We start from the raw sequence: 21,345 nt of genomic DNA, 5'->3' as shown, positions 1-21,345 counted from the left end.
ATGCTTTGAATTTTGAAGTTGTTTTTGCAAGTGTATAGGTTTGTGGGGAGATAATTACAATCATTTTTTGGTTTCTTTCATCTAGTCAGTTCTCAGACCTCTATTATATTGAATATAATCTCTTCTTCCGGGGAAGGATAAGAGAACATTAGCTAAGATTGAATTGTTGGCAATTATTTTTCCCTTCTCCCAAAAACATGATACAGCTGCCTGATAGGATAGTTTCGTTTTTTGTGTATCAGAAGGAGGAGAAAGAGAATTACCTTAGAAACATGTTTGAAGCACATGATGAAAATGAAAGTTGTTTTTTTTTTTAAACCCTCTTAGAATCTATTTTCTTTGTGCCAGGTACCAGATGTTGATGTTGGCAATGCTTAAGAGGGTCACAGGGCATTTAAAATCACTAGGCTGTGGGGAATAAAATTCCAGGTCTGTTGCACTGAAGATTATTTAAGATTTGTGTTTACCTAGTGGTAACTAGTACAAAAGTACTCGTTCTGTGTGAACCCTTTTTAAATAAGTACCTTAGAAATACATGATCAATGAAATTGCTACAAAATAGATTTATGTTCCAGTGGCTGTTCTTAGCTTTACCAAGGTCACTAGTTCCATTTGAGTCTCCATTTCTGGATGTGAAAAGCAGATTGCTTTTGACTTTGTTAGGCATGAATTGCCTTACTTGTAAGCTATTTGTTTCATATTAGAGGACACGATTGTATACATGTTATATATGGTTATATGCATATGCAGAAAAGGCTTATAAACCATATTTAGATGATATTTCCTTTGCATCCTCCGGAAGTGGAATTTTGAGAAGGAAACAGGGCTTTAATCCCCCTCTCTATATAGTTTCTTCTTTAGGTGAGCTGAAGTTCCTTTTCTTACTGATAAGATGATATAGGAGAAATAAGTTTTCCTGGACCTTCTTAGGGTCCTTGACTGGGTCTGAAAATTAAACTAAAAAAGCTTAACAGGAGAAAAGCATACAAATTTATTTAATGTAAGTTTTATGTGACATGGAGACTTTTGTAAGAAATGAAGACCCAAAGAAACAGACCTGAGTATTTTACGCTAGGTTTGATGAAGAGTATACAGTCGTGGAGGAAGATGATAGGGTAAGAATATGAGGTAGTTATAGTAAACCAGAGGAAACTTAGCAAGGCCTGTTAGAATTCTTCTCTGCATCCCTTTTTCTTTGGAGATAGGGATACACCTTTCCTCTTGGTGTTGGGAAGGCATCTTGCATATGTAGGTTTTATGGCCTGTTTCCGGTAAGAAGGGCCAGGAGAAGGTCAGCATGACCTTCCTGCTTGTGCCATTTTCTCAGATTCCTTCAGCTTAAGATATTCAGTATGCCAGCCTACTTAATATGGTTAATAATCGCAGTGCAAAAAAAAAAGGATTTTAGAACATAAAGATTGGAAAATATAAAACCAGTTTTCACATGAGTACCTATTTTATGCTCATTATAGATTATTATTTCTTCTGTTTTGGTGTAGCACTGGGAGGTATTAGATTGTGACCTTACTGAGCTTTTCCAAAGGATTTTTAAGTTTTTTTTTTTTTTTTTTTTTTTTTTTTTTTGCTGTAGTTATATCATTAACATTTTATTCAAGAAATTTTAATTTTATTTATAAATGCACTGGAATTCAGTTTTTCTAAGCTACATTTTCCTGTTCTTGTCTGAAGAAACTATTTTCTTTTTCTGTAGAAAAGGAAATATTTTAATAGTCTAGCAGTCAGGAAAAAAAAAATTGGAAGAAAATAGGCCAGTATGTCATCGGTTGTTGCCTCTGAGTACTGGGATTATGACTAATTTCTGATTTTTTTTTTTTTTTTAAGATTTACTTATTTTAGAGAGGCAGAGAAAGCATGAGCAGGAGGGGCAGAGGGAGAGGAAGAGAGAATCCAAACTGACTCTGGCTGAACATGGAGCCCCCTGCAGGGCTCAGTCTCATGACCTTGAGATCACAACCTGAGCCAAAACCAAGAGTCAGGCGCTTAACTGATTGTGCCACTCAGGCACCCCTAATTTGTTTCTTCATGCTTTTCTACACTTTCAAGATTTTCTGTAGCTAAAGTATATTGCATATAGAATCTGAAAAAAGGAAAATGCATATGTGTATTTTAGCAGATTTTCCCATGCCTAAGGAGTCAAACATTGCCTGTTCTATTTATTGCAGAACCTGGAACCTTGGTTCTAGGCAATTAAAAAACAAAGCCCTGGGGTGCCTGGGGGGCTCAGTGGGTTAAGCCTCTGCCTTCAGCTCAGGTCATGATCCTAGGGTCCTGGGATCAGGACGCATGGGGCTCTCTGCTCTGCAGGGAGCCTGCTTCCCTATCTCTTTTTGCCTGCCTCTCTGTCTTCTTGTGATCTCTCTCTCTCTCTGTCAAATAAATAAATAAAATCTAAAAAAAAAAAAAAAAAGCCCTGTTGATGTTTATATAGCTTCCATAGCTACCTGCTGTTTGGATTGGAGGTACCTACATTCACAGACAACCTTCTCATGGGGTTTGCTGTTGACCAAAGGAAGCAGTTGTGTTTAGGACTTAAATGGCAGAAAGGGCTCACCACTGTCATTACTGCCTCATGGGTCTTTACCCACTACTTCCTGTGTGTGTATATTCTGTGGACATATGTTCATTATATGTGTAATGCCCATTCAGTGTATTTGTGCAGTGGAAGTGGATTCACAAGGCAGTGAGAGGAATCGTGGGGTAATTTCATCGTTTCCTCTATCATGTTTATATAGTTAAGTGGACAGTGCAAAATGAATACCTGCCTGTGGGTGGATGTACTTAAGCCCCTCTTACAATTCATAAAGTTTCAAATGGTACTTCCAGTTGGGGGAACTTTTTTAGACCATAACATGCTACAGTTATTTGAAAAAATTGCATAGAAAATTGGTGTTTGAGCCCAGAAGATTGCTTTGTTACGTTTTAAGTGTGATCTTGGGGCTGGTACTTTTAACCTCTGAACTTTGTTGTCCTTACCTGTAAAATGGGGATAGTAATAATGCCTTCCATTAGAAGCCATTAGGGGATGTATGAAATTCTTTTGTAACTCCATATACATTTCATTTATTGACTAAGCCACTCTTGGCAGGCTACCTAAATTTGAATGGAGGTGATTTGGATCATATCCCTGAGTTCACAGCCTAGAGCCAAATTGCATTTGTCCATTCTGCTTAGAAGAGGGGAGGTCAAAGATATATGGCTTTAATCTTATGTTTTTCAGAGGCCATGCCCACTCTAACCCCCATAGGTTCCATTGAAATACTCAAAAATAATTCATTTTCTTTTCCTAATGACTTGGCAGAAATTTAGAATTGAAAGAAATTAGTAACAACCAATCTTTCCTTCATACTTCCAGATCAATGAAAGGGATTCTTGGGTCTTGGAGACCAAAGAAAAAATCAGCAGGATTGCTCAGGGTGAATTGGTGAGTTGCAGAGCTGGTAATTACTTTCATAGAGCTAAAACATTAGCTTAATACATGGAAGCAGAGTAGTTGGAAATCAGGATTTGGACCCCTTTCCCCAGGGCTCTGATGGATATCCCACACTTTCCTTCTGGAGGCAGCCTTCTCTTTGGTGGGATAGCTCTCCTTTCTTTCCTGGGGCTTGATACGGATTTTCATGCCCCACCCTGGTAGACCTTTTGTTTTGGTTATCCTGGACAGTTGCTGATAGATATGTATTTTTGTTCAGGTCAGCCAGCTTTCACGGTGGGAAGAAACCTCTGTCCCTTAAGAGTTTTCAGCTGGATACCAGATATTGACAGATTGTGCTCATCATGGGGTTCAAATTTTTTGAATTACGAAGATTTAGGTTTTGGGCTTTTGTTGCCGAGGAGGTTTTACTTTTATTTATTTATTTATTTATTTATTTATTTATTTATTTATTAAGATTTATATGAGAAAGAGAGCGAGCTAACGAGCACGAGCAGGAGGGACAGAGGGAGAGAGAGAGATTCTGAAGCAGACTCTGCACTGAGGGAGGAGCCCAACACGGGGACAATCTCAAACTGTGAGATCATGACCTGAGCTGAGACTAAGAGTCAGACACTTAACCTACTGTACCACCTAGGTCCCCCTAGGAGGTTTCACTTTTAAAGCTAACATGTGTTGATTGTTTATAACTTCCTGGTGTGCTATGCTATGAAAGATGGTGAGCCCATAATGAGATTTAGTGACATGATTATTTAGTGATATGTGTTTGCCCCCAAGGGGCACATATATATTTTCAGGTGATAGTCAAATCCATAGTACATGAAAGCTCATTTAATCTACAGTGCCCTTCAGTTATACAGTAGAGAATTGGATATCTAGAGAGAAATAACTATTTGCAGATTATTAGAACCAAGAATGGATTTGAATTCAAGTTTTCTGGGTTCAAGTTGCTTGTTACTTTATGGGAATAAGAAAAGTGGCTACCTTATGGGATTTAGAAAGAATTAAATCCAAGAAAATCTATGTTAAGAATTAGTGACAGTGAGTGACATGGAATAAAACTTAAAAAAATGAAGCTATCATCACGGTCCTCTTCCTGTTTACTTACTGTCCTCTTTCTGTTTAGTATTACTATCATTACTACCACTGCTGGGCTTTATAAGATAGTCAGACGGTTCTTTGGTGTGTGCCATGTTGGAGAAGCTTTTGCTAATAAATGGAAACAGGTACTCAATTTATCATGATTCTATCTAAAGAAAATTCCACAATGTTGGGCACTTTCACTTCCATATAGACCCACGAAAGGCATTAGCAAAAAATAATTGATAATTTGTAATCCTAATTTTGAATTCTGTACATTTTGCGTATATTAATGGGTTAGTAATATTTCAAACCTATGAAGCTTTATCAAATGTGATTCTGTTGAACTATATCCTTTTAACAGCAGGGGTTCTGTGGAATCATGATTCATGGCTCTGCAGTCTCCTGTACTTCCTTGTCTCTGTAGATATCTACATGGAATATGTAATATTTCAAGTATTTAAGTTTCCTAATCTGTCAGCACAGAGCTTTCATTTGGAAGACTTTAGTTATGAAATATATTCTGATGTAATTATTATTTTTTTTAAAGATTTTATTTATTTGATAGAGAGCAAAGGAGCACAACAGGGGGAACGGCAGAAAGAGAGGGAGAAGCAGTCTCCTTGCTGAGTAGGGAGCCCACGTGGGGCTTGATTCTGGGACCCCAGGATCATGACCTGAGCCCAAGGCAGGTGCTGAGTGAGCTGACTGAGCCACGAGGTGCCATCTAATGAAATTATTTAAAAGATCAAACTTTTGAGGAATTTCTAGTGACATGGGAATATATTCCAATATATTATTTGAAAAGAAGTGGACACAAACTGACAAACTGTAGATAGTATGACTCCAATTTTGTGGCACATAAGAAGATTGTGTGTGGGGGCGCCTGGGTGGCTCAGTGGGTTAAATCCTCTGCCTTGATCCCAGGGTCCTGGGATCATGATCGGGCTCTGTGCTCGGCGGGGAGCCTGCTTCCCCCTCTCTCTCTGCCTACTTGTGATCTCTCTCTGTGTCAAATAAACAAATAAAATCTTTAAAAAAAAAAAAAGATTGTGTGTGTGTGTGTGTGTGTGTGTGTGTGTGTGTGTGTGTGTATATATATATATATATGAAATGCTAGAAGGAAATGTACCAAATGAGAATAGCATTACCTATTCTCTGGGGATATTAATAGCTATCTTTAAAAATTTTTACAAATAATTTTTTTACTTTATTTGGATTACCTGTAACTCACTTCTTATACTTTATATGAATTATGTAAGAAGAAAGAAATAAAGTCAGTTGTGCTTTGGTAAGAGTGATTGGTGAGTGCCTGTTTGTGTTATATCATGTCTGACTCTGATGTATTTGCATTCAGTCTCAGGCAGTGTAGTTTCATAGAAAGAGTCAGGTTGGTGTGGGATCCCAGCCCGCTGCCTTCTTAAGAGCTTTGGGATGAGGCACATTGCCTCTCTGAGCCTTAGTTGTCATTAAACCCGGATGCTGTCTCCTTTGCAAGGTTTCTTAGTTCTGAAAGCAGCTTGCTCTGAGAGGTGCTTGGTAAATATTTGTTCTTTTTCTCCTCCCAACTACAACTCTTAACCTCCCAGCCCCCTACCCCAAATTCCACAAGGATTAATTCAGGGAATAAAGAAACTTGGAAAAAAGTTTCAGTGTCATATTAATATGTTTAGTGGTTTGCCTTTTTAGTCATCTTTCTACTGTAAGTCTCACATCCTTGGGAACCAAACTCCTGACCATCAGGAAGTGTCTTCAAAGGATGAGGAAACTGAGCAAACCAAAATCATGGAGCAGTGTGAGAGCATGCTTCTCATTGAGAGCTATCTAGGGAATGTTGTGGAACAGCGTCTCCAGCCACCTCTCCCTGGCAGTGATGTGGAGGGTGTGGGGAGGACTCTGGGGCTGAAGTGGCGTTTATAATACAGGGCTGTCTGGCCTTCCCTGAGCATTCTTTTCCCTTCCAGGATTCCTGTAATTGTCATCACATGGCTCAGTCTCCCAAATGTTTCTGGATTGCAGTGACTTTTGGAGGTTGTTTAAAAAAAAAAAAAAACCAGAATTCTTTTGTGTCTGTTCTGTGGTATGTGGATGTGTACAGATCCTACATCTCAGGAATAAAAAGAAACCAGTCAGATGTGGAGCCCTCCTCATCATTTCTCTTGAGCCTTCCCAATTTCTTTGCTGATTCTTTTCTACCTGCACTGTTTTAAAGGGAAAAAAAAGAAATAAGTGAGGGAAGTTGTAGGCAGTAGTCCTCTTTTCAGCCCTAGTCAGCTGACCTTTTGGTCTCATTACTTTTGGGGACTTTTGTAGAGCTTGCGTCTCTTTTGGATCTATTAAAAGCCTCAGAGTGGTTGAGAGTTGGATAGTGGGTGAACCCTATCATTTGAGGAATGATTCAAAGCCTTGGACCCTGTCTGGGCATGGAAGAAAAGGGGGCATGGGAGACAGACCCTGAATCTCATCTGACAAAATTCTAATGACAGAAATTACAGCATTAATTGGCAAGGCAAATATTAAGGTGGAAAGAACAACCGAAAAGCACAGAGGGAAAGATGAGATGTGTTCAAGGAAGAGTCTGTAATACAGTGTAGTTTAAAAATGAGAAAAGTGTCAAGGCGCCTGGCTGGCTCAGTCAGTGGAACATGTGATATTGATCTCAGGGTCCTGAGTTCAAGCTCCCTGTTGGGTGTGGAGCCTACTTTAGGAAAAAAATGGGGGTGCCTGGCTGGCTCAGTAGGTGCAGCATGCAACTCTTGATCTCAAGGTTGTGACCAGCCCCACGTTGGTTGTAGAGATTACTTAAAAAATAAAATCTTAGGGGCGCCTAGGTAGCTCAGTCAGTTGAGCGTCTGCCTTTGGCTCAGATCATGATCCCAAGGTCCTGAGATTGAACCCTGTGTCTGGCTCTCTGCTTAGCAGGGAGTTTGGTTCTCCCTCTGCCCCTTCCCCCACTTGTGTGCGCTCTCTCTCTCTCACTCTCTCACTCTCAACTAAATAAAATAAATAAAATCTTAAAAAAATATGAGAAAAGTTTCGTGAATTTGAAATCATACTTTGAGTAAGGGTCAGTCTAATGATTCCAATTTTAGGATTAATGCTGTCTGTAAAGATGCAGAAGGAATGGCCTATGCCATCAAAGACCATTGCATTCTGAGTTTTTGAAGGTATTTGAATTTTCCTTCATTGTAAGTCTATAACTGAAAATCCAAAGACAGGAAGATCTTGCATGGGGGTGTTTTTTATCAAATAATCGCTTATAATTTGACCTTCACTGCTTTCCTAGAAAGGCAAAAATTGTCTAGGTGAAAAGACAGCTAATTTTTAAAAAATGGAGCCATTGACACAACTACCCTATATGTTTTCTCATCCCCTCATTCCCTAAGCAGAGACTGAGTAGAGAGGTGAGGTTGGATAAGATTGCTCAACTGGATCATATTGGGAACTGTAAAATTGGAAAGAACTGACACGTTTTTTTCTGATTCATGTTAGCTGAGAAATTGTGCTTTTTAAAAGGTGCTTTGCTGGCTCTTACTCATCAAACTAGAAAAATAGTTCATTGTATTCTGGTGCCCCCGTTGTCTAATGTTGGAGTGTTCTGTAAACTCAGAATCAGATCTAGATAGTGATGTTAACTGTTGACTTCTTGACATAAAACTGCACTTTTACAGATGTCATATGAATCTTTAAAAACAATTGAGGTCAAGAGTGATGTCTACGCTGAGAACCATCCCACCTCTCTCTTTGCAAGTGTCTGGGGTGGGGAATGGGAATAAGCAAGCCATTGATTTTAGCAATAATAAGAGATAACACATGATTAAAATAAGAAAAGTCAAGTCGTGATGATTTTATTTATCTTGGCAATGGTTGGTCTAAGAGTGGGCATGTGACTCAGTTCTGGCCAGTAATTTGTAAGAGGAAGTCTGCAGAGAGAGGGTAGTGAAAGTCTCCTGTCTAAAATGAAAAGCAAATGATGGATTGGAATTTGGCTGTGCTGCTTACCAAGGCAGTGAGCAAACATGAGGATGGACACTGAGATAGGAAAGGCAGAGCTGGTATCATTGGCACCCTGACTACATGCTTGTTCTGTGAGAGAACTAATTATTTAAAATCAACTGGATTTTCTGTTACCTGGGACCAGCCTAATTTCTATCTAATAAAATGCTTCTATGCTTTATCATGCTCCTTCTATTATTTTCCTTTCAGATTTGTGAAGTAGTTTTTTTTTTTTAAGATTTTATTTGTCAGAGAGAGAGAGAGTGAGAGAGTGCACAAGCAGGCAGAGGCAGAGAGAGAAACAGGCTCCCCACTGAGCGAAGAGCCCAATGCAGGATTCGATCCCAGGCCCCTGGGATCATGACCTGAGCTGAAGGCAGCGACTTAACCAACTGAGCCACCCAGGCATCCCTGTGAGGTAGTTCTTAAAATATGTAAGTCACACAACCCACTATGTATCATTTAAAGTATTTTCTATTTCAGGACATAAAAGACAGATTCTCCTTTTTGGTGGGATTGAAAACTAAACTGCCCCTTCCCAAAGCAGGTGCACCTCTGCCAGTGAAGTCTTCTTGTTGACCATCTCGTTTCACCAGTGACGGAACCTTGGTGAAGGTGTGATGGGACAAACATGTTTGCATTTGGTTTGTATTAATTTATTTTGTTTCTGTTCTTTGTAAGTTGGATAGTCTTTGCTTAGCAACTTTTTTTCTGTTTTGGATTATTAGGATTGAAAAGAGGAAAAAAGAAGTGTTGGGTATTGTCTAAAAATGCATTATATTGTTAGAGTAGTTATTCAGTTTTTAGTTGGTATTCCTTTAGGCTATAAGTTTTATTTGCTGTCTTTCTTTGTTGGCAGTCCTGTTGCTATATTTAAGCCCCCTCTTGCAGTACATTTTACTATTCAGTAAAGAGAACTCACTTTATTTCCCCAAGATGAATTATAATTAGGACTGCTTGGTACTAAGACTCTTTCTCACTTAATACCCCTAATGAGATACAAATGTTCTAAATGTGTCCTTCTGAATGGACTATATTTTGAGAGGAATCTACTTATTTTAGTTAACTAATCCTGTTGCTTTCATATCATACATCCTTATTAGACTCTCGTGTTTCTGTTCCATATGGAATTCCTTGTGAAATCAGACCTTAACAAACAATGTTATTAACTTTCAGGGTCAGTGTTACTGAAAATGTCAATAAAATTAGTTGGTTCTACATATCTTGTTTTTATGGCACTCTTTTTTATACACTCATGATAAATATAATTCCTTCACTATTCTTGCAAAATGAATTTTGTTTCTTAGTTCTTTTTTTTGGTATTTTTGTTTCTACTAACTAGCATAAAATAATTGAAGATGTATTAACTCCCCCACCTACTTTTTTGGCTCCTTTTATAGTTCTGCTTAGCCCCTTGGATCTCTGGACATTGTGCATCTTTTTCCTTTTGCCCAGAAAATGTCCCAATAGAACTGGATCCTATATTGAGTCATATTGAATTGGGTTTGTCCAATTTCTAGGATTCAGTGTTTTACCTTTCTCAATGACCATGTCCTTCTGTGGTCTGAGAAAGCAGTGAAAAAGTGAAGAAGTTCTGAAGAACTTGATCTATAGAGTTACAATTTTTGAGCTCAAATACAGGCTTTACTGCTTACTATTTGCATACCCTTGGACAAGTTATTTGACTTCTCGGAGAGTGCTTTAGTATTTTTCTGTAAAATGAGACTATAATGCTACTTACCTTGTAGGCTGTTTTGAGAATTGTATGAGAAAATTTAATGAAAAGCTCTTTTGGTAGTGTTTGGTGCACACTAAGTATACACTTGATGTGATGGTATCTGGTTGAATTTTTCAAAGTGCGTTTTAAAGTCTGTTTCTTCTTTAGAGTCTTCACAATGGCCCTGTGAAGAAGGAACTGTTATTTAACTGTATTTTATAGGGGAAGTCATAGAGGCATAGCATCAGTTCATAACATTGTTACTGGTAACTGAGTTTGGATTATAATCTGATTATTTCCTCTAATTTGTTAGACTTGACTGTGAATTGAGTTGTTAGGAAGTTGCCTTCATTTTGTGATGCTATAAGCTAGAAGGTGTAGATGGGAAGGGCATAAATTCCAATTCCTTAAATTTGTCTCAGTGGTGAGCCAGTTGATTAATTCTAAAATTATTATAAATACAAATAATTCTTAGTTTGCACAGTTCCCATATGCACAATTTTCAGTTATTATAGTTAGTTAAGTAACACCAGTTTCCAAAAAACACAGTTTAAATTTCACTTATAATGTTAGCTGTGGATAATTGTATTAAAGTCCAACTAGCACACCCTGTTATTTGGTCCTGAACAGACAGCAATGCACGTAGCTGTGTTGCTTCTTGTCTCATTATAACATTTCATGAGAATGGGTAATGCAAAAAGGGAATTGGCTGACAAAGATCAAAGTTGCAACAAAGAAATGAAAAGTTGATAATGCTGGGAATGAAATTTAAACCACTTGCAAAGAGAGTTCTGGAAAAAATACCTGACCATGTAAATGTCAGCACTGCCACTGTTGTAGACACTCCATACATGCAGCCAGAGGAGCTCAGCGAAGGGTAATTGGTCACAACTTAGGAAGGTAGCTGTGACTAAAAGGATGAAGACCTAACAGAGGAAAGGATGCTGGCCAAAAACCTCACGTTAAAGGAGCTCCTCAGAGGAATACTGCAAGACATTAAAACACAGAGGATCAAATGTTGGAAGCTAGTTCAAACATAGAAGTGTACCCCTTCACCAAGGGATCAAAAGATGCTCATTTGGTATTTTAAATTACACAGTGAAGGGATGGCATTACGAACGACACTTGATTTTTTTAATAAAAGAAGAAACTTTAATTCTCAAAGCTTTGAATACTTCAAATTATAGTATACTAAATAAATGTTTGTTTTTCCATTTTCCCATATATATATAGCTGATAGTTTTTAATGCTCTGACAAAACATGTTAGAGGTTGCAGAAAAATAATAACTTTCCGAATTGATGATTGAGATTGCTTTGTGTGGTTTCGGCTTGCACGGTCATTTCACACTTCAGTTATTTGATGAAAGACCAGATTATTATGTCATAATGTATGCCTATAATATATATAATACATTTCTTTGAATGCAGTGATCGGGAAATATCAGGCATTATGAGAGCCTAGAGGAAGGGCATCCAACTTAATTAGCTTGGGAATTTGAGGGGTGGGAGAGACAGGGAGGCAGCCTGGAGGACTTGGGAGTTAATTGGGAAAAGCTGTGTTAAAGAGTGAGCCAGTGGTGAGAAGCTTGTGCAGGGAGAGTACAGGACATTTGAAAAAGTTGATTTTTGCTGGAATGTGGATGGCAAGATGGGAAAGATAAACAGTGCCATGGAACCTGTAGGCGATGGAAGAATCCTTGGGGTTTTCCCCAGTTTTTTTATATTAGGGTAGGATTTATATAGAGTAAAATGAACCCATTTTAGTGTATAGTTTCATGTGTTTGATATAAGGCTCGTAACCAGCAGCAGAGTCAAGGCAAAGAACATTGATATCACCCCCTAAAATCCTCAATGCTTCTGAGTAACTAAGCACTCCTCTCATCCTCGCAACCACTGATCTGTTTTCTGGTCCTGTGGAGTTAATGCCCTTTCCAGAATGTCATATCAATGGGATTATACAGTATATAAACTTTTAAGTCTTCTTTCTTTCTCTTAGTGTAATACTGTTGAGATTCATCCATGTTGTTGCATGTAAAAGCCTTTGGGCTATAAGTGGGAAATTTTTCTGGAATTTGATTGGAGGATGGATGTGAGAGGGGCAAAAGGAGAGGCAGTTACTCCAAGTTAGCCAGGTGCTAATGTAGGAGAGTTGCAAAGGTAGGGCTTGATTTGAGAAGTGCGTGGGAGGTGGAGTTGGTCTCAGCTGAGCTTGGGAACACAGGAGTAACAACAGATGGGGAAGAGGAGACCCTGTATTTTGGATGTGTTGAGTGTGTGAGTGTGGGATTACCTTGAGGTGAAGTCCAGCAGGAGGTGGGTATGTGAAGAAGTTGATTTCCCCCATTTCTTATCCTCGGGTTCTTGCCAAATCCAATTTGCTAAACATTGACCTTGCTTGATGAAAGGGCTCCCTGTTCTGTTCATCCTACCACATCATCAGGAAAATTTGCTTCCAAAGTCTTGTTTGGCCTATTGTACTGTTGAACAAACGTCGTTTTTTAGAAGAATGTCTTTACCAAATAGTATCAAATAACACCATTCATCTGCATTTAGCCATTGTTTTCCATAGATGACTATATAAATATTTCTAGAGAAGCTGTGGTCCTTGGAGCTGGATATCAGAGTTCAGTAGTCATGAACCAGCCACAGGTCAGGGATTCTCTTTTGTTCTCTTTTCCATCAAAAGGCGTTCTCTTGAACTATGTTTTTGTAGGGTGCTACATTTGAACCAGTTTGAACCTTATGGGATTGAAGTAGTGATGAAGGAACACAGCATTATCTGTATTTAAGATGTGGCTGACTGACTGTTTTCTGTGTAAGCTCTTGATTCAGTGAAGATCCATAGGCTGCATCCAAACTAATGGGAGAATTCTGTGTTTCATGAATGTGTCTACATCTGGCCTAGGAAGGGAAGTGGCCCGGGAAGTGGTGGGCAGTTGTTTGCCCCACTGATGAAGAACTTTTCAGAAAGGTGATTTACCACACAGTGGCCTGTACCTGAAAGGTATTGCCTGCAAAATTGGCTCATGGCCATAATTATATCTAACACAGCATTTTATAGTCAGGACAGCTCTATAAGGTAGGTAATATTTTTTTTCATCTCTTATGTGTGGGGAAACTGGAGTATAGAGAGATCAAGTAACTTTCCCAGAGTCAGACAGCTAGTTCTGGTAGAGCTGGAATGCAAAGCCAAACCATGTGGTCCCAGAGTCCATACTCTTATGTACACCATGCTGTTCTTAGAGTTCTAGAATGCTAACATGGGAAGGACTCACAGGAATTATTTTTTTTTCCCTCACTCTTCATTTTATAGTTAAGATCAATGCAGGCTAGAGAGGCTCTGATGGTGGAGGTAGAGCTAGTTACAGGGCCCTTGCCACTCTCAGAAATTTTATACCTTTGTCTTGGTTGCTTGTTGGTTTTGTATCTGTGAAGAATAACATTGAAGTAGGCAGACTGGCACAATTGGTGTTTAATTCCATCCTTTTCCTTGGCCGCCTCTCTCTCTTGCCTGGGAATGTACTAATTGACTCTCTTCCTGCCCCCTCTGTTCCTTTATTATTCCCAAGGGAGCCTGGAATCACCATTACTGATTTTGAGCCTGTCCTGTTTGATCATTGTCTGATCTTTGTTCTTTCCGGTCTCTTTTCAGTAACAATTGGGGAGGGGAGAAACTGTCCAACCAGCTGGGTGAGAGTTGAGTGTGGGGATGGGAGAGGGAGAGGGGACTCTTAGAGGATTGAGATTATTGCACTGCAGATCGAAGACCTTCCCCTAGGGGTGCTGCCCTTTGTGATTTTGCTCTTCCTGCTTCACCAATACCTACCAGAGTTTACCCCTCTACATTCTGTGCAGTGCATTTATCTGTCTACAATTGGAATTCAGAGCTAGAAAGACAGTGCCAATGAATTTGCTTGCCCCAAACACTTACACACATGGGACAGGGCATCTGGGAGAGAAAAGGGAGCCATGCCATGATAGTTTACATTTCATATTCGTTTTTATTTTATTTTGCGGAGCCACATTTGGGGCAATAAATTAATTTTCTTTAACATTTGTTAATCTTTCTTTTATAAAAAGTTCTTCATGTAAGCTTATTCAAATAGAGACTGATGTTTTTCTTCTGTTTCCTCCTTTTTCCCTCCCTTCCTTCCTCCCTCCCTTGTATACTGGGTCCTTTGTGTGTAAAAATTTAACTCCTGATCTAGTCTCTTCCACCCAGAGTGAAGTCGAATATTAGTGTATTATGGTCATCATTCTCCAGTGACTTACTCTTTCTCTACATTCTCTGTAATTAAAAATGTCCTTCTCAATTTTAACTCAAAATACCTGAAAAGACTCCTTGTTTACTTAAGAGAAAGCAAATTTCCCCAGGTAAGTTCCCATATGTTTTCTGTAAAAACTGGCACACACTTCCTTTGTATTTTACCCCTGTCCAATGAGATTGTTACAACAGTAATCAGCCAGTCTAAGCCACTCATCTGTTTTTGCCTGCATTTTCTTGGGTAATTTTAACTCCTTTGGTGCTGTGCAGGAAAGTTTACTTCCTCCCATTACACAGAAGTGCCAGATTCCTGAGATTGCCACCTTCTGTCCAGTTTCCTCAGATGGCTGTTGAGCCAGCCCTAGGACTGTTCTTCTGCATAGAGGCGCGCTACCCTTCAAGGACCTGGGAAGGGCCCCAGCAAATGTGCTCAGGTTGTCATGTCTTTTTCTGAGGTTTGCATATGTTTCTTGTGCTTTCTCTTGAAGAGGGTCCTTGAAAGCCTATGAGCTGTAGGTCTTACCTAACCTGCATATGCTCTTGAGTTGATCCAGTCAAGAAATACAAAGCAAGAGCTCTATCCCCTTAGTCACCTGATCCAGTGGCTTTCTCTGTGGACTTCCTGTTCTTCTTTTAATTCTTCTAGTTGTGGTCTCTGGAAATGAGGAACTGCTTTTCATCCACACTATCAGAAGGTAGAAGCCACAACAGAAACTTTGCCAGAGAGATACTTTAAAGCTTAGACAGTTGAGTTTTACATGGCAGTAGACACAGATTTGCTTAGTGGAGAGTTGTGCTGGGCAAAGGTGAGTTTAAGATCCTAGTTCTATCTCTAATACACAAGCATGGATCCTCTTCAGGAAAATACACTGGAAGCTGTCTCTGTGAAATGCACTATAATGTCAGCTTGTACATAGGAACCTTAATGAACCTCTAGAAGTGCCCATTTTTCTTAGGGTCTCACAGGCTCAGATACCTGAGTGATCATTTTCTTCCTGTTTCCTCTCCCACTCCATTTGCTGCCAAATCCTGAAGATATTTTAGTTTGCATTGTCTCTTAGAACTGTCCTTTCCTTCAAAAAAAAAAAAAAGTCTTCCTATGATTACTGGGAGTCGAATGGGAGTGGTGATTTATAAAGGGAATTACCACTACTTTACTCTCTCTCTCTCTCTCTTTTTTTTTTAAGATTTAATTTATTTGACAGAGAGAGAGCACAAGCAGGGGGAGTGGCAGGCAGAGGGAAAGGGAGAAGCAGGCTCCTGCTCAGTTTGGAAACCTGCTCAATCCTAGGACCCTGGGATCATGACCCGAGCCTAAGGCAGATGCTTAACTGACTGAGTCACGCAGGTGTCCCTCCAGACTAGATTTTTAAAAAAATTATTGAAAGGTGCTTTGTCTTATTTATTTTCAGTGGTAGTAGGTGTCACAAGTACTCAGTGAAAAAGTAGCACCAGATTACTACAAAGACTTTTGGGAAAAAACCACCCAGCAAACGGAACCCTTATTACCTGTGTTCCCCACCACACTGTGGGCAACTCTAAAAGAGGGGCTATGCTCTTTCAATCTCCAGTGCTGGAACAGTGCTGCAGCAGAGTCTCTTGGACTAAAAATATAGCTGCATTTGTTTCTTACTCCTATGATGCTTTCCTTCATTCTTTAAGTGGGATTTTTTTTCTTATATTAACCAAGAATTTTGAATTTGTGTCGGACTTACTGGAAAAAGAAACTACTGGTTGAGGTGTTACTAATCACTTTGTATTTGAAATTTTAAATTAAAATCTCCTGATGTTTTTTATGTATCAAAAAAACCCTTAAAACTTTAAATGAATATTAAAATTTATATTTGGAAAATTACCAGTGTAACTTTATCTAGTTGGGTGAATGCATAACCAAGGTTAGAGATGATCTAGTTTTCTTTTTCTTTTTTTTTTTTTCTTAAAGATTTTATTTAGTGATTTGACAGACAGAGATCACAAGTAGGCAGAGAGGCAGGCAGAGAGAGAGAGGAAGGGAAGCAGGCTCTCTGCTGAGCAGAGAGCCCTATGTGGGGCTCGATCCCAGGACCCTGAGACCATGACCTGAGCCGAAGGCAGAGGCTTAACCCACTGAGCCACCCAGGCGCCCCGAGATGATCTAGTTTTAACATGACCTCTATTTTATTTTATTTTATTATTTTTTTTAAAGATTATTTATTTATTTACTTGACAGAGAGAGAGATTGCAAGCAAGCAGAGAGGCAGGCAGAGAGAGAGAGGAAGGGAAGCAGGCTCTCTGTCCTTGGCGTTCCACAGCCTTTATCACAAGATACTATGGTTGCCTGGTTCCACATTTTTCGATCCCAGGACCCTGGGATCATGACTTGAGCCGAAGGCAGAGGCTTTAACCCACTGAGCCACCCAGGCACCCCAACATGACCTTTATTTTTGACTTGAACTACCTTAACATTTCTAGACCTCCCTGAAGGAAGATTGAATATAGCAGTGGTATAAATAAAGTAGAGGCTTACTTTGTGAATTCTTAATTCAAGTTTGTTGTATACCTTTGATGATCAAGTGCTAAGTAAATAATACAAAGTAGTCTATATTGTTTGAAGCTTTTATCAGCTCTCCCCAAACCTTGAACCTAAGTCGGTATTAAGTGTGTCTTAGTGGTGCCTGGCTGGCTCAGGCGCTAGAGCATGCTACTCTTTATCTCAAGGTTGAGTTCAAGCCCCTTGTTGATATGGTATAGAGCTTACTTTTAAAAAAAAGTCCTAAATGGTATAATTATTTCATAGATAGGCAACCTGAACTTTGGATAAATTTGCAGACCCTTAAACCCTGTAATATGCAGGAGAGTAAGCTATACTATAACATAAGCATAAGCCATTATGATTTGCATTAATTTATCTCTTCAATATAAATATTGTACTCCTATAGTAAAATTGCTGTCCTAGAAGTCAGATTTTGATTGAGTATTTGTAGAACTGGAGGAGGTTTTAGGGTCATGTTTATGTTTAGATTTAATTTGAATGGTAAATTAAGATTTATGTTGAGCAGGGTACAAAATGTTTTATTTACTTTTTCTAAGCTTATGAATAAAAAAACAACATCTGAATCTGATCTTTGAGAAGCAAGTTCAGGACATACAGTATAATTCTATTTTAATTGTTTCCCTTAATTGCACCTTATTTCTGTTTATTTGCAAATGGTGTATTTAAAACATTAACATATTTAATACCCTGTGATTGGATATATTTAACTTTCTACTAAACTCATGCTTTAACATTTTCAGACTCTGAGAACAGGAATACATAAGACCTGTCTTTTGCTTGTATTACTGAACAAACTGATGTTTTCATGACATGAAACACACACCCCTAGTTTACTTAGAGTAAACATGTGTAACAATTAGGTATACTTAGCTTCTGTGACAGGATGTTTATTTCTTAATTCATTCATTAATACATAAATTTTTTTCCCCAAAAAATATTTATCAAGCTTATACGCTATGCTACAAAGTATAGTTGAGGTAGTGGTGAACAAAACAGAAACATTTCTTCCTTGCCCTCATAGTATCGTAGAGTCTGGTTGGGGAGAAAAATGTGGAACCAGGCAACCATAGTATCTTGTGATAAAGGCTGTGGAACTCCAAGGCCAGGGTTCCATCAGCACACGCAGTGCCGGAGACTTCTAGAGTAAGTGACACCTCTGCCTTTTTATTCTTCAGAGTTAGCCTGGTAAAGTGACAGGTTCTAGGAAGTGTGGCTAAAAATGTTCCTGGCACAAGGAACAACACTGGTAAAAGCCCAGAGTAAAGAGAAAACTCATCATATTGGAAGACTAGTATATTAAAACATTAGGCAAGTAAAACTCAGATAATCAGAACTGTCACTTTGGGGCAGAACATTTTTCATCCTTACTTTGATGAGAAGATGAGAAGTAACTACAAATTTGTTGTTTGATTCCTGTCCCCCTTAATAGAAATACTTATTTATTTGAGAACATGTGAATTGTAACTAACAAATATTTAAAATCACTCAATTTTAACACCTAGTGATAACTTTATTTGTGATTTTTTTTTGTAATCAACCTTCCTGATTTTTTCCAGTGCATCTTTGACTTTATAAAATTGAAATGACACCGAAAATGCTATTTTGTAACTGACATTTTGAGCTTATATAAAAGTTATAATTGTTTTCATAACCTTGGGGATACTTGTTAAATATGAAATTCAATGGCCATATAGTATTCTGTCATGGACCATTATTTATTTATAGAACCCCCATTTTTGGAAAGATGTGTTGTTTCCAACATTTTGCTATTTTAAGTATTGCTGCAATTAATGCATTTTTATTTAAATTTTTAAACCCTTCTCTGTTTCTCTAGGGTAATAAAAAGGTATGTCCTTTCTACTGTGCCCGTGCTTTTTTTTTTGTAGATATTAACTGCTTGTTTACTATTACCACCCCTGAAAATCAGCCCAGCCCTGACAACATGAGGTCTTGAATCTAGATCTTTAGATCTTTGGTATTTAGACCAGTACTTTCCAAGATACCTGCCTGAAGAACAAATGTGGAAATGAATCCCATTACATCTATGTAAATAAAAGCATCAGTTGAACTTGATGTTATATGGCTGGACATGATATGTAAAGCTAGGGTTGTTACATCCAGGGTTTTTTGTTTTTTGTTTTTTTAAGAGTGCCCACATGTCTCTAGAAATGATTCATCCAGGGAATTTTTTTTTTTTAAATATCAGAATTAAATCTTTTATAGGGAATATTCTTTAACTGTATGATTAAATAACCTTTCTGTCAGTGACTTGGAATATTATCTTAGTATGTAAATACCTCTGTGGAGTTAAAAATCAAAAGAAAAATGTGAATGTGTTTCTTGGGTAAGCATTTTTTCTTAAAGATGTCGAGAGGATTGTTTCATATAGAACCATATGGAAGATCCTAATAGGAACCACTTGCCTTATAAGCGTGTTGTTTTTTTGTAGATTTTGTGCTGTTTCAGGGCTGAAATCCTGTGTCCACCTTAGCACTGAGCACATCATACTCAAGAAATATTGCCCAAAAAACACTTAAAGAATAACAGCTTTATTCAACTATAAGTCACATACTATCAGTTTACCTATCTGTGGTAATTATTATTGGTTTCAGTGGTTTCTAGTGTATTCAGAATTGTGTAACCATTACAACAATCAATTTTAGAACATTTTTATCACCTCAAAAGGAAATTTATACCCTCCAGCTATCATCCCCAACACTGCCATCCCCCTGCGGCTGTAGGCAACCTCTGACCTACTTTATATCTCTGAATTTGCCTATTCTGGATATTTCATACTAATGGAATCATACTACATGTGGTATTCTGTGACTGTCTTCTTTCACTTATATATTATCTTCAAGATTTACCCATGTTTGTGCCATGTGTCTGTATTTCATCTCCTTTTTTTTTGTTGCCAAACAATACTCTGTTGTATGTATAAATTACATTTTTGTTTATCTCTTTACCAATTGATGGAAGAAACACTTAACATTTAGATGCATGTGAGTAGGTTTGTATTACAAAGGCAAAAAGTAAGAAGTGCAGTTGTAAGATTCCAAATTGGAGATGGCTTCAAAGCTTGTTAGTGATGAAGTTATATATAAGTTTAGAATTAAGTTCATATGGTTGTTGGGTCAGAAGGAAGACTATCCATCAATGAGGACATCTTGTCGGTTCTACCTCTTGAATACTTCTTAAATTTGCTCTCTTCTCCTTGTCTCTGGGAACTGATTTAAGCCGCAGCTTTTGTTTGCTCATTGCATCACCACTGTCTTGCCCTGTAGCAGGCGAAAGGAGCATTTCACATTTCCAAAGTCATTTTCCCTCAGGAGTCAGCAATCCTTAACAGAGCCGGCAAGGCTGCCTCTCACATCAGCACTTGCTGCCTTTCCCCCCCTCCCTTTCTATTCTCTATTTATTTTGTATTTAAGAGGGATAATAGAGTCTTTTCCGAAGTTGTGGCTTGAGCACCCGAAATTTCAGCTTGTACCACTTCAAGAACTGTGTGTTACGAATCCCTTTGGATTCCAGTGTAGTGGAAAGAGCTCATGAGCTCTGGGGTCCCCTGAGCATCAGAAACCTACTTGTTTCCTTTAAGCCTTTTACCTGCAAAAGAGAGGTAAGACTTCACAAGTTGTCAGGAAGATTAAGGGAGATAGTATGTGAAGGTATCTGGTACACAGAATGTGCCTAATAAACTATGTCCTTTCTACTTTTCATTTAGATTAAAGCATTAGAATGTAGTGATTTTGATACCCCTTTTTCTTGCTGAATATAGAGACTGATGTATTATGATGGTTGCCTATAATTTGAGTTGTTTTCCCTCTAAAGTTTGTGTCTTTGTCTCAGAATTCTGTTTTTTTGAAGTCTCTGGAATTTTACTGCTGTCTAACACCTCTGCCTAGCAGCAGTACTTGGCACACATCCCTGCTTATAAAAAGGCAATTATTTGTCTTTTTTCCCCTAAAACATTTGTGTGTGTCTATATTTTTATATTTCCACATTATGAAAGTAATTATTGTTCATTTAAAAAGTAAGCAATTCAGAAAATAAGAGAGAAAATTTAGTTGCAAACAGATCACCTGCTCTGGTGTCCATGTGGTTTATCATTTTCCAGTCTGTTCTGTGTGTGTGTGTGTGTGTGTGTGTGTGTGTGTATAAATGCCCATGTTTTTTGAAATAGAAGTTGGATGATTAAAAAAAAAAAGTCGGATGGTACTGTATGTTTTGTTTAATTGCTTTTTCCACTTGCCCATGTAAGTGTTTTTCAGTGTTCGTGTCATGGAGGCATATAATTTTTTAT

At 38.3% G+C, this 21,345-nt stretch overlaps 1 protein-coding gene across 30 annotated transcripts in view; it reads left to right on the top strand.

Moving 5' to 3' along the window:
- Positions 1 to 21,345, top strand: part of BNC2 (basonuclin 2) — a 428,074-nt gene that overhangs the window by 69,651 nt on the left and 337,078 nt on the right. For 14 of the 30 annotated variants that reach the window (XM_047699784.1, XM_047699778.1, XM_047699777.1 and 11 more), the window contains one exon: positions 9,075 to 9,171. The exons of 13 other annotated variants lie outside the window; for them this stretch is intronic. In XM_047699784.1, the coding sequence (XP_047555740.1) occupies positions 9,148 to 9,171 (24 nt within the window). In that variant the 5' untranslated portion in view covers positions 9,075 to 9,147. Of the gene's footprint in view, positions 1 to 4,657; positions 4,678 to 9,071; positions 9,172 to 21,345 lie in introns of those variants that run through there. 3 more of the 30 variants (XM_047699773.1, XM_047699810.1, XM_047699798.1) reach the window with 3 other exon arrangements.

Source organism: Lutra lutra, chromosome 13 (genome assembly GCF_902655055.1).
Source record: "Lutra lutra chromosome 13, mLutLut1.2, whole genome shotgun sequence".
In the NCBI taxonomy this organism is placed as follows: Eukaryota; Metazoa; Chordata; class Mammalia; order Carnivora; family Mustelidae; genus Lutra; species Lutra lutra.
This window is presented reverse-complemented; position numbering and strand designations above follow the sequence as displayed.